This window comes from Juglans regia, chromosome 9 (genome assembly GCF_001411555.2).
Source record: "Juglans regia cultivar Chandler chromosome 9, Walnut 2.0, whole genome shotgun sequence".
NCBI lineage: Eukaryota > Viridiplantae > Streptophyta > Magnoliopsida > Fagales > Juglandaceae > Juglans > Juglans regia.
The window spans coordinates 6,060,655-6,073,833 of NC_049909.1; the positions used below are offsets into that span (position 1 = coordinate 6,060,655).

The window sequence follows — 13,179 nt, forward strand, 5'->3', positions numbered from 1 at the left end:
ACACCATCATGCGGGCCCTCGATCTTTTCATCACTTTTCTAAAAAATTGGTAACGTTATACTAGTCCCTGTTAAATATTAACATATATACTTTCCTAATTTAAGTTCTAATATAAAATTCCCTTTGCAGCAAGAAGAAAGTCCTACTAACTATAATCTAACTCAATTGTATGCTAAAATACATAAAAATCTTGATGGTGTTTGGATCAATCCCGAAGCAGAAGCAAATTATGTAAGTTTAAATTTTCTTAATTCAGTTGTCTAATAATGTTTTTATTACTTATACTGACTTTAATTTTTTTTTTTTTTTTGTATGACAAGATGATATCACTTAAGGAAACTATTGCGGATCCATCTGATGAATCATCTGTCAATAACGCTTACATCTTTTCTCAAGTTCTTGGACCACGTTCTGGATATTTGAGGGGCTTAGGACGTTGCGTGAAACCACCATCAACATCATCATCAACATCATCATCCTCTTCTCAAGTCAGATCGAATGATAAAACTAAGGAATTATAGGAAGCAAGGCTTGAAAAAAAACATTTGAGGTCCAAGGAAAAAGAGTTGTTGACCCGATTAGATCAAGCAGCAGATTTAGAGATTCAATCCCAAAAAATGTTTAAACAGTGGCAATTAATGATGTCCCAAAACTCTATGCCACCACCACAATCCTAGAACTTATTTTTCTTCAATTGTCTTTTTATTATTCTATCCCATAACATTTGAACAATTGTGATGTTTAAATTATATTATTTTAATTAAAATCAATTATGTATCATGAGTACTGTCGAACATAAAATATCCAGTTCGAACGGTAAATCTTTTTTCCCTTGCGTTCGAATCGGACAACAAAACCATCCGAACAACCTCAGAAAAATCCATTCCATTCGAACCACAAAACCTAGCGTTCGAATGGACTTTCATTCAAAAAGTCATTTTATATTGCTACTGGCAGCAATCGTTAATATTAATTGTGTTTGAACAACAATTTGTTTGTTCGAACACTCTGTCCTTTCGAACAGGATCAAATCTATTCAGTTGTTGAATCAAGTTTCTGTACTTTTCGAACTGATGAGAGTTGTTCGAACGAATGGATTTCCATTAGAATGGATTTTTGGGACGAAAATGATTTGTCTCAGAAAAAACTTCTCTTTCGAACGACTACGACTGGTTCTGCCCAATTTCGTCCCTAAAAGCAAATTTTTGGGACGAAAATCTAATTTTGTCACAAAAAACCTTTTGAGACAAGCTTCTTGAAACAATTTAGAGACGAATTTTTTTCATCTATAAAAAATTTTATGACGAAAATGGGGTTTTTTGGGACAAAATGATTCGTCCCAAAAAACCATTTCTCTTGTAGTGTACTAATAGTAGTACTGAATATGGACCCTGTTAAAATTCTCATTTTTTTCAGACCTTTAGAAACTTTCATGATTTTGCAACTTCTAATAATTGCTAGATGATGATCTATATAAGCTAGATCATTTTGCTTTAATTTCTGGCCGTGATATATTTTTGTCTTGACCGTCATTCATATTAACTTTCCTCTTACCTCCTAACTCTTAAACATATACTAATTAGTTTTTATTGCAGTCAATTACTATACTCCTTAATCTAATTTTCTTTGTAGACCAGTATTTTTCCCTCATCTCTTTATATCATGATCATGTCAAAACTTGAATTATTAAATTTCTATCTCATTTTTTCGTGGGATATTGTCAATTCGCTTGGCTTAAAATTTATAACGTGGAGAATTTATTGGCATTTCCTTTTTGTTGACAAATCGTATATATATGAATGTATGTTGTTCATGTTCTAATTTTCTGCCTGCAGTATACAATTGTTTAGCATGAACATTTATTTATTTTCCTATAAAATCATATATTACTGGAATTATTGTTTTCGTCAGCAAATTATGTAATTTATATATATATAATTTAGTGTCAAGAGGCTCACGGGGTTGACGACGAAAATGGAGTAAAAATGGGATCTTGGAATCTGGTTTGAGTTGAAGAAAGAGAGTTCGAGAAGGCGAGGGGCAAAAGCAGAGTATAAGGATTGGATTGCTGAGGAAGAAACAACGTAATTTGGAGAAGAAGAATAAACGTAGTCGTTTTGGGAGTCCATGTCATTTAGAGTTAATTGTGTAGCATTAAACGGCACAAGCTAGATTTATCATATGTAGTTTTTCAATTATATTAAACTCTGGTGACTCTGGTTGCCGGCGGGGATTGAAGATTGTAGGGCGCTTCAGTCGAGCAAAAGAGGGCAGGGTGGTGAGGTTCTTATTGATTCTGATTCCCGGGGACGAAACACAGAGCTAGAGGAAGGAGAGCTTTGTGAACTTGCTTGTGAAGCTCGTTGCCTGGTGATTCCACATCATGAGGAGGATGTTTGGTGGTGAGATGAGGCGATGATTCCACCCCGTGATGATGCAAGTAACCAGTTTAATCTGGTGTCTGAAATCCTGTAACAGGAAAATCAGTTTGTGGTTGAGAATAAGGGGGTGGATTTAGAACAATTTCAGTTGGAGTATGAACAGGAGAGCAAACTGCATGATTTGGCTTCAGATAAAGGATATGATTCGAAAGGTACTCAAACTAGAAGTCCGGTGGTAGAAAATCCCAGTAATGGCATGCAACAATCCCAATGAGTTATTACGCGTCGTGCTAAACTCAATCTTTGACAGCAAAAATGTTGGTGGCGAACGTGCATGGCACAGACACGTCAAAGAAATGCTTGAGGACGTTGGTCAGGAAATATTCAATATCTATGTTGGCCATTTCGGAACCATTCATGAAGGAGGAATCAATGTTTCGCTTCGCACAGTATTTAGATTTTTCTAACTATTGCTCGAATGAAGCAATGGGAGGTAAAATGTTGGTAATGTGGAATGGGCAGGATGTTTTTGAGGTGGAGACTATGTCGGATCAAATGATCGTGGGTTGGGTGGTCGTTAATGGGTCAAAAGTGCTTGTCACGTTTGTTTATGCGAAATGCTCCTTTTCAGATCGTAGGGAGCTATGGACTGATCTGAAGCTTTACCTATAGGTTTGAATCCTTGGATTATTGTGGGGGATTTTAACATTATTAGAGAGGACGAGGAATGAATTGGGGGGTAGCCTAGACCTTTGGTTGCTATGGTGGAATTTAATAACTGTCTGAATAATTGTGGGGTGGTGGAGTTGAAATCACAGGGTGGCTGTATGTCTTGGTTCAATGGGTATGTTGGTCAGACTAGGAGATGGGCGAAGTTTGACCGGGCTGTAGTGAATGTGTCGTTCATCAATACTTTTCAATCGGCTAGCTTGGAATATTTGGAGAGCAAGACGTCGGATCATAAACCGATGTTGATACATTTCTCAAAGCCTACATCAAGATATGGGCCTCCTCCGTTCAAGTATCAAAATATGTGGAGTACTCATGCAAAATTCTATGACTTTATGAAACAGGTTTGGACAGAACCAGTGCATGGTGCGGGAATGTGCAAGTTGGCGACTAAATTAAAGAAGGCTGAGATTGTTTAAAAGAGGTGGAATGAAGAGGTCTTTGGACGGGTAGATGTTACTATCAAGGAGTTAGAGTCGCGCATATTGTATCTGGAGGAGCAACTGAAAGGGGGATATGATCAGGAGGTGGAAACAAAGTTCCTAGTTATAAAATGTGAATTCGATTATTGGGAGAAGAGGGAGGAGATGCGTGTATCCCGAATTGTGAAGAAGCGATGGTTAATGGAGGGTGATCAAAACTCCAAGTTTTTCCATGCAGTTATTAATCAACGATGAGATTCTTCGATGATTGACGCTATGGTTATGAATGATGGTACATTTTTTGCTTCACCAGAGGAAGTTCATGAGCGTGCGGTCAATCACTTCCAGCTTTTCTTTTTGAATAATCATCTAGTGCAATGCCTGATTTGAGTCAGCTGATTTCGATGGTGGTATCGGCTGAAGAAAATGAGTGTATTGTAAATAAGCCCTCAGAATTAGAGCTGAAACTGGCTCTTAAGTCGATCCCAAAAGATAGTAGTCCAGGGCCCAATGGTTTTGGTTCGGGATTTTACGTATCGTGTTGGGATTTTGTCAAAGAAGATTTATTGGAAGATGCCAAGGATTTTTTTCGGTGGGGCACCGCTCCCCAGAGTTCTCACTACTTTGTATTTTGTTCTAATTCCTAAAGTGAAGAATCCAAGAAGCTTTGAAAAGTTTAGGCCTATTAGTTTATGCTCAGTTGCCTATAAGATTTTTTCAAAAATTATTGTAGGAAGATTGACGCGCTGCCTGACAAAGATTATTTCTCCAGAACAAGGGGCTTTTCTCCCTAGTAGAACTATCTTTGAAAATATTATGTTGACACAGGAAATGGTTCATTCTATTAGCAGGAAGAGTAAAGGGGGAAATGTGGTATTAAAAGTGGATATGGCTAAGGCATATGATCGGGTTGACTGGCGGTTTTTGCTTTGGGTTTTGGAGGGTTTTGGTTTTTCTAACCATGTTCGTAAGTTAATAGCAGAATGCGTTTCGACCCCACGATTTTCAATAATGATGAACGATACGTATAGGGGATTTTTCAAGTCTCAACAGGGCCTTCGGCAAGGCGATCCACTATCATCTTATTTATTTATTTTGATGGATGAAATTCTCTCTCGGCTCCTAAGAAAAAAATTGAGGAGGGGAGGATTGGGAATTTTTATCGTCCGAGGGGAGCGTTGTTAATCTCTCGTTTATTATATGCGGATGACTTGCTGGTTTTCGCTAATGGAGAAAGGAGATCATTGAAGATGCTTATGAAAATGTTGTAGGTGTATGAAAGTTGGTTTGGTCAGTTAATAAACAAGGAAAAATCAACTCTATTATTGTCAAAGAAGATAAGCAGAGCCAAAGGCAGGGGTCTTTTCTGTCTTAGGAGATTTGCGAAAGGTAAATTTCCTGCGACATATGTTGGAGCGTCTTTGAGTCCGAGACTCCTTACGGCTAGAATGCTTGATCCATGGGTCTCTAAAATTTGAGATAAGGTGACGAGTTGGAAGAGGAGGTTGCTGTCTCAAGGAGGTCGCCTCATTCTTATTCTGCACGTGTTATCATGCATGGTGACTCATACGCTTGCGGTTCTGGCAGTTCCGTTGGTCTTGATAAGGAAGATAAATTCCAGTCTTTTGTCATTCTTCTGGGGGGAGAGTAATGGCAAGGAAAAAAAGAATTGTCAAAGGTTTGCAAACTAGTGAATGAAGGAGGTGTTAGGGAAGGGACCTAGATAAAGTTCAAAGATCTTTTCACATGATGTTTGCATGGAGGCTTTTGAAGGTAGATAATCTGTGGACTCGTTTCTTTAAGGCAAAGTATGTTATATCCGGTCACATGGCATTAGTTACTACTTCTCACACAGACTCTCGGTTTTGGAAGTCAGTCTTAAAGGTTTTTCTAGGAGTGTATGAGAATGTATATGTAAAGATTAGAGACGGAAATGCCTCCTTCTGGTTTGATAAGTGGTTGAGCAGTGGTACCCTTGTTGAGATCACTAGCACGATCTATCAACCTGAGCTAAAGGTCCAAAATTGTTGGGCATCAGGGAGATGAGATGCCAATGTTCTGGAAGAGTTGGTTGGGGTTGGAAAAATGAATGAGATTTTGATGTCGAGTTCAAAGCAGAGAGTGGGGCCTGACGTTTTTGTTTGGAAACCTTCTATTAATGGAAATTTCTCAATAGCCTCGACATGGGAGGTAATAAGAGTTAAAGGGGTACAGTGGTTGTGGATGGAGTGGGTATGGCATAAACTACTGCCTAAGAGAGTGTCCTTGTGTATGTGGAAAGCCTTGTTCCATTGCCTGCCATTAGACAAGAGGGTGTGCAATCTGGGAATTTCTATAGTTTCAAGGTGCAATTGCTGCGTGAATAAAACAGAGGAGACCTTGAATCATGTTCTGAGCACGGGGTCAATTGCAAGTATGGTATGGAAGAGAGTAGCGTCGATGTTTGAGATTATGAATGTGGATGCAGAGCCCTGGAGGGTGAAGATCTGCAGGTGGTTCAGAGTTGAAAAAAAATCTACACAGATGGGAAGGATAATTGGTTTATTGCCTGTTGTTATTTCTTGGAGACTCTGGCTTCGGCGTTGTAAATTGTAGATGGAAGATAAGCAAGAATCGAGAGAGGCAATTTGGTTAGCTGTGCGATGTTGGCTGGCAAAAATTGCAGATGGTGTGAAGGGTGCACTGCCCTATTTAGATAATAAAATATTGGAAGAGCTACAGGGGAATACAATCAAGTCGAAGGTTAAAATTCCTCGCAAAGTGAGTTGGGAAAAGCCTCCTGAAGGTTGCTTGAAGCTAAATATCGAGAGATCTTGTAGGGGGAATCCAAGTTCTTGTAGTGGTGGAGGTATCGTCCGAGATTCAATTGGTAATATGAAGGCCGCTTTCTCTGAAAAATTTGAACCTAGTACTAATAATGGAGCGGAGTTGAGGGCTATTATTAGTGACGTTTGACATTGTAAAAAATTGAGATATCAGAATATTTGTATTGAAAGTGGATTCGGAGCTGATGGTGAATTGGCTCATTCCAGGAGTTTGTACGGTTTGGGAAAAAGTTACAGGTCGCTAGCATATCTGTGACCTTTTCTCTTCGAATAAAACAAAAATTTATATTGAACTCTGCGTTTTTAGTATGGAAGCTAGGGGGGCTTTTGGTCTTTTATGTAATAGTTTGTAAGGGAAAGGGAACACGAGTATTTAGTGGTGATAAAGTGAGGTGCAGAATTCTAGAAATTGTCAGGTCCTTTTTGAACGTGTATGGAGGTTAGGGTGCCTCGAATCATCCCTGACATTGACTTTATGAATTACAGTATTTTGCTCATCTCAATTCTATCATCACGCATACGGTATATTCAGGGCTTTTTTATTTTTAGAGATGAGATAAGATGAAATGAGATGAGTTGAGATTAAAGTTAAAAAATTAAATAAATATTATTAAAATATATATTTTAATATTATTATTATTTTAAGATTTAAAAAAGTTAAATTTAAACAATGTCGCAGCAGCGCATGCAGAATTTGAACAATGTCGATTTCTGATTATTGATTACAATGTAAAAGACAAAAATCAGTAGCATTTAAGAGGGGGAGGAGACGTTGGTTGCCAAGAAAATACGTACCCAGCTTGCTAGCTAATAACTCCCCGTATTAATGATATCATGCCAATAATTCTTCTCATCTCTTGCACGTTCCTCGACAGCATTACTTGATCCACTTCCGGCACTGCCTGTAATCAAGCTGTTTGCAGATAAAATATGGTTGCCCAAATTATTAAAAACACCATCATGATCATGATGATGCTGACGATCTCCAACGTCCCCAGTAGCCAGATTCATCTTGTGGAGCTGCATGGTTGATATTTCATTGAATTCATTTAAGTACGTTTGATGATCCCTTGCGTTGATCTCCAAGAAACCTAATGCAGATACCTCAGAGGCAATATCAGAATTGCCACCCATGCCAAGACCAAAAACGGAACCAGAATCGACGCCACCATGATGATCAATTCCTGCAGCTAGCATCGACTCTAACATCACGCTTTCCCATACTTTCAAAACGTCAAGGCAACGTGGGGGTGCGAGTTTACTGGTGGTTGTTTCATTGAGTAGCATCCCCGAGGCTGCAGCAGATGATCTTCCTGAAGAAAAGCCTGGCGGTAGATCGTATAATTGGTAGCATAACTGTGACTCTCTGACTAGTCTTTCTTCGGCCTCAAGCCGAGTGTTCTCCCACTGAGCCATGTGGCTAAGATTGGATGCGCTTTTGGGGTCACCATTTGCAGACTCAAGAACGGTGCCTTTTGGCTTGTGAGTAACTGGATCGATGCCCATCATGGCCAACCTTTTCTTAAGATGTGTGTTCCAGTAATTCTTGATCTCGTTGTCAGTTCTCTTTGGCAAGTGTGTGGCTATAGCGGACCATCTGGAGGAAAAAAAAAAAAAAATGCATGAACTTAATACAATATATATATATATATTTAGCCTAAGATTGATCAATAATATTATTCAAACTATATATGTATTGCAATATCATGTAATCATCATTTGTGTACTGGTGCCTTACAACCAATATGGATCAGCAATTCAGCATCATTTTGTGTCTACAATATTATTCCTTTTAATTTTACTGGATTCATATGTATTTACAGAATCCTAAAGATTTCTGGGTAGAAGGAAATTAAAAAGGCATTCTGAAATTCATGTTTTTATTTATTTTATTTTATTTTTGTCGTTGCTCGGAAGATAAATGAAATATGGCGTTTCAGAGTTTGTTTAATGAAACTTTTACTGAAAATACAACGCAGTCTGGTTTGTAAGTCGAAATAAGGTGCATATTTACATCCACATATCATAATAAATATGGAGCTCAAAAGCTTAGATCGATTAAGTACTAGACTACACAAAAAGAAATGGAAGAATAAATAAGATCCACGAAATAATCGACAAACTAATTAAACTGCGTAAATTTATTATTGTAGCTAGGATAATACCATAAAATGCTTTATATATATAATCTAAAATGCAGAGATTTAAGTTCCGGTTTCAGTGATTACCTGCTGCCAAGAAGAGCATGAAGTTGGATGATGGTTCGGTCTTCAAGTAAACTGAACTGCCCCCTCTTAATATCAGGTCTGAGGTAATTATTCCATCTCAGTCTGCAGCTCTTCCCACATCTTTGAAGACCTACAGATCAGAAACGGTAAATTAATTAAGAACAATGATCACCATTTTATTTTAAAGGAATTAATTAAGAAAATTTAAATTTAAAGCACCATATATATATAATATATATAGAATTTTCGCATAAATTTTTGTGCAGCACCCGAAGCTAGCTAAAACCATGTAGTGAAAACAAAACAAAACTTAACCTGCTTTTCGTGGCAAACAACGCCAGCTTCCACAGCCATATTGTTGAATATAGGCTAAGAGTTTCTTGTCTTCTTCCGGTGTCCATGGACCTCGGTTCATCCCATCGGCGTTGCAGCATGGAGTCCTTCCCATTCTAGTGTTAAAGCAAGCAGAAGAAAATAGGGCTTGCAATATTGAAGCTCTTTCAGCTTAAAAGATTTGGAAAAACAGTGAGTAGATGGGAAGGGATATGAAGCTGATAGATAGTGAATAAACGTATGGAAAGTGTATATATATATATATATATAAATATATATATATATATATATATATATAGAGAGAGAGAGAGAGAGAGAGAGAGAGAGAGAGAGGTGTCTCGGCCACAGCTTAGAGCGTTTAGTACGGGACAAAGTAATGGCCATTTCATTGTATATTAAAGTTTGTCAACTTGATTGAAAAAAAGGTTATATCGATTCATGAGCGAGGAGATCGGATATTACTGTTTATGGGTGTCGAAACAAAATGATATTAAATGTATGGGGTCCTGATCAATGTGTTTTGGTACAGATTTTATTACCGCATTTAGGCTGTTATTATTGTGTTTGCCTTCGGTACTACAAAATCTAATAAGGGTAGGCCTATAAATTATATGAAATACACAGGATACCTACAGCTTCTTCAGACTCATAAATCAAGCGAAATAATAGCAAGATGCATGAGTGAGGTGCACTTGGGCGAGTTGGTCTAAATGCAGGCAGAGAATGAGATACCCCGTTTATAATTTTCAGTTGTTGAGTCGTAATTTAGATCTTAATTAGGTACCTCTGAGTTGTGCGCTAGCTAGGTTCATCAGTTTAATCTATTGCATTGAATTAAATTTGTGTATTTGATCCTAGCTTTATGTTTGTTGATATTGGGGTACATGTCCTATGCTAGTTTTATTATCTTTCTGTAAATAATTATTTCCTGTATATTCATCCTCAAATTCAAATATCAGAAAATAGAATTTATGATCGCAAGTTTACGTACATTAAGGAAAAAGAAATGATAGTTGCAATCTAAGGGCACAAGCGCCATGTAACCATGCACTTCGAAAACATTAAATAAATATGAGACCTACACAGAAAAAATTAATTTTTTAATAGTAGACCCCTCTTTTTCAAATCGTCTGAATAGTACTTACTCACTCCACTATTCTATGTAGCATTACTCAAATTTTATAAAATTTGAAACGTTACAACTCCATGAGGTGTAAGAATTTCTGTCTATACAGAAAAAACTTACCAGACTAGGTCGGTTAAGGAACCGGTCATCCTTGTTCAAAAAATGTATGGAAATTTAATTTTTGATATGGTCTCAGGGTGGGGTTTTCTCACCTAAGATCTGACCGGATTGACCGACTTTACTATATAAATTTTGAAATAATTTTTTATAAGATATTTTATAATTTTTAAGTTGTTATATATATAAACTAAAAGCAAGTAACTATGTAATTTTTTTTTCTAATGAGATAGTACTTAGGAGTGTGAGAATAAGAGACAATCTACACCATTAGTCTCAGATGTATATTTACAATTTTACGGCTCAATAAAATGATTTTATTTTCTCGATAATAAAAACAGTTCGAAAATGCGTTTTGATTTATTCAAGACACTTAGAATTGAAATTCAGAAACGATTAATGAAGTGTACAACTACTTTCGTATGATTATTTAAGATTTTATGGTGCAAATTTATTTTCACCATTTTTAGAATGAATAATAACTTCTGTATTAGCACCATGTGGCATGCGGTTCAGTCGTTTTCATATCACAATATGGAATGTCCAAATCAGTCTTAAGAAGTTTCATTTTAACACTTGACTAGATCTTAGCCACACTTGGTGAATAGTATAGGATACTTGGCACCAAAAGGAAGCATAAGACGAAAATGTAAAGGAAAGAAAGGAAAATCAAGCATTGTAATCATGTCACCTAAGCTAAACACTATTACATCCAACCATTCATTTTTGTATCAAACCAAAGAGGGTTTCAACCCTAGTGAAACTTCAAATATTTGGAATCCAACTGAAACACCAAATACCTTGTGAAAACCGAAATCCTAAATGGTTTCTCAAACCATAAATGAAGCTGGTTTTAGCTTAGTGTTTAATTACTTGATTAAATCACTTTCACATGCTATTAACCATTTAAACTCATTCCATTACATTCTTATACATTCTTTTATACCATAGTATTTTTATTGGGTCAAGAAAAATTAGATTTGGACTTGCTAAATCTTAAACCCAAAACGAGACCCTATCAGTTTAGGCCACCGAAAAGCTCTACCTATGCATGGCTTCTTAAGGAAGTTTTCCCAATGCTATGATTGTAATTTCACTGCCCATGTCAGCCATAAATAGTGGTTGATGGGAAGATAATCAACCACCTCACTACCACCCCATCACACTATAGCTTCAAGGCACAAAACCATGTTCTGTAATCCATGGTTTTGGGCATGGTTTTGGCTAATAACCAATCTCGAAAAAGTCACTCTCACATCCCCTCTGAGTCCCTATAGCAGTATATTAGTCATCCATGACTTGTTCCATAAGTTTTTGTCACTTTTGAAACACTTTCTTGGAGAGAACTCAAGGAGAAACTTCAGATAACTTTTCTGGCCTTTCTTGCTTGAGTTTTTCGAAACGTTTGAATGTAGATTCTCATGCAACTCTCTTATCATAACTTGTTCTTATTTGAGTCTAGTTTGAATTCGTTTGTTTTTTGTGATTGTTTATGTAGTTTTGATTAGTGAAAAGTTTGTTTAAGCATGCAAAGGTCATATTGAGTGATAATCTGGATAGTGTGTGATTCTTTAATTTTTTGATGATGTTCTTGGCAAGATCTTGATCCAATCTTTTATGGTGTAGATTTAACATATTAATATGCAAGTTAGATTTATATTTGTTGCATATTGAGAGTTTTACTAAGAGTTCTGCATGATATGAGAAAGTTGGAAACTGGAGGTAAAAAAATAGTTTCTATTCTGAGTAAGCATGGATCTTTTATTATTAAAGCAAGCTCTATATGGTCTTGAAATTTATATACGTTGTGCTTAAGACTTTGATCTATGTTTTAGAAAGTTATTTGGAAGATTTATGGTTGTGATCTTGAGGGAATGAATTTTTATGCATGTTAAGGTCCGGTTGAAATACAAACTTGTGGTTCATATGTTGTGTTGTGTTTCTATGCAATTTTTGTCATTTCATCTTGAGTTTAATGCTCAGATAAATTTAATTGCTTCGACGTGAAGCATATGATGTCGTTTGTTGATTGTTTACTTCATGGACAAACTTAGATCTAGTGGTTTGATCAAAGACCAAAACATGTGGTACTCGGTTTTGGAGAAAATGTGCAAACCGATTCTATTGGTTGACATTTTGGGCTATTTGTGATCTTCGAATTATTTATTTAAGCATGCTATTTCTTAGGATTGATTTGTGATTTTGTTAAGAATATTTTTTTAAACTTTTAGAGTTCTTGGAGTTGATTTGTAGAAAAGGTAGCCCAAGAATACCAAAGGATTGTTTTTTGTGGTCAAAAGACTTGATGTTTTGGCATGAAGGAAATTATGGTTTTTATGATATGTGATTTTTTAATGTCCTAGCATGATTTTAAAGCATAGGATATGATTTTTTATTTTTTTTTACATTGCATGGTGCGGTTTTAGCATGAAAGTTAGAGTTTGAAAGAATTGCAACAAAAATAAGGATTTTGGCTTTAGTGTGTTTCGGTCTATACTTAGTTCTTGTAGGCGTGTTGTGTCTTAAAAAATTTCTAATTTTATATTTGGATTTAGGATAAAAATATACATGAGGAATGTAGATTTTGGTGAGTTTTGGAGTTATGATGTGAAATCCTTAACTTAGGGGTACAATGGTCATTTTTCTACAAGTAGAGGGGTAAAATGATCATTTTACTTTGAGTCTGTGATTTTATTTTTAAGTATAGTAGTGACGAGGTTCCAACCTTCAGAAATGCTTCCTTACAATTTCCGTTATTTCAAACTTAAATTCGTCACGTTTCAATCACTTATAAGTTAGCCTCTAACTTACTTTCAGGATATCTATGTGTGTATGGTAGTTAGAAACCATCATTCATATTGCTTAGGTTTTATATGTATATGTTAAGTTATATCATACCATGTTTTGTCTTCAAGCACAAAATCATTTGTTACATGTTATGTTATGTCATGTCATACTTTATTTTCAAGTACGAAATTATTTGTTACATGTCATATTACGTAATGTCATGTTTAATTA

General features: G+C 36.2%; 1 protein-coding gene across 1 annotated transcript; it reads right to left on the reverse strand.

Annotated features, from left to right (window-relative positions):
- Positions 1-7,128: 7,128 nt before the first annotated feature.
- LOC108997525 (transcription factor MYB106-like) lies at positions 7,129-9,127 on the reverse strand. The gene is made up of 3 exons (XM_035694213.1): positions 8,901-9,127; positions 8,586-8,715; positions 7,129-7,954 (listed from the first exon to the last, which is right to left on the reverse strand). Exons 1-3 carry the CDS (start codon positions 9,031-9,033, stop codon positions 7,165-7,167), a joined length of 1,053 nt encoding a protein of 350 aa, XP_035550106.1. The 5' UTR covers positions 9,034-9,127; the 3' UTR covers positions 7,129-7,164.
- Between the last annotated feature and the right edge of the window lie 4,052 nt (positions 9,128-13,179).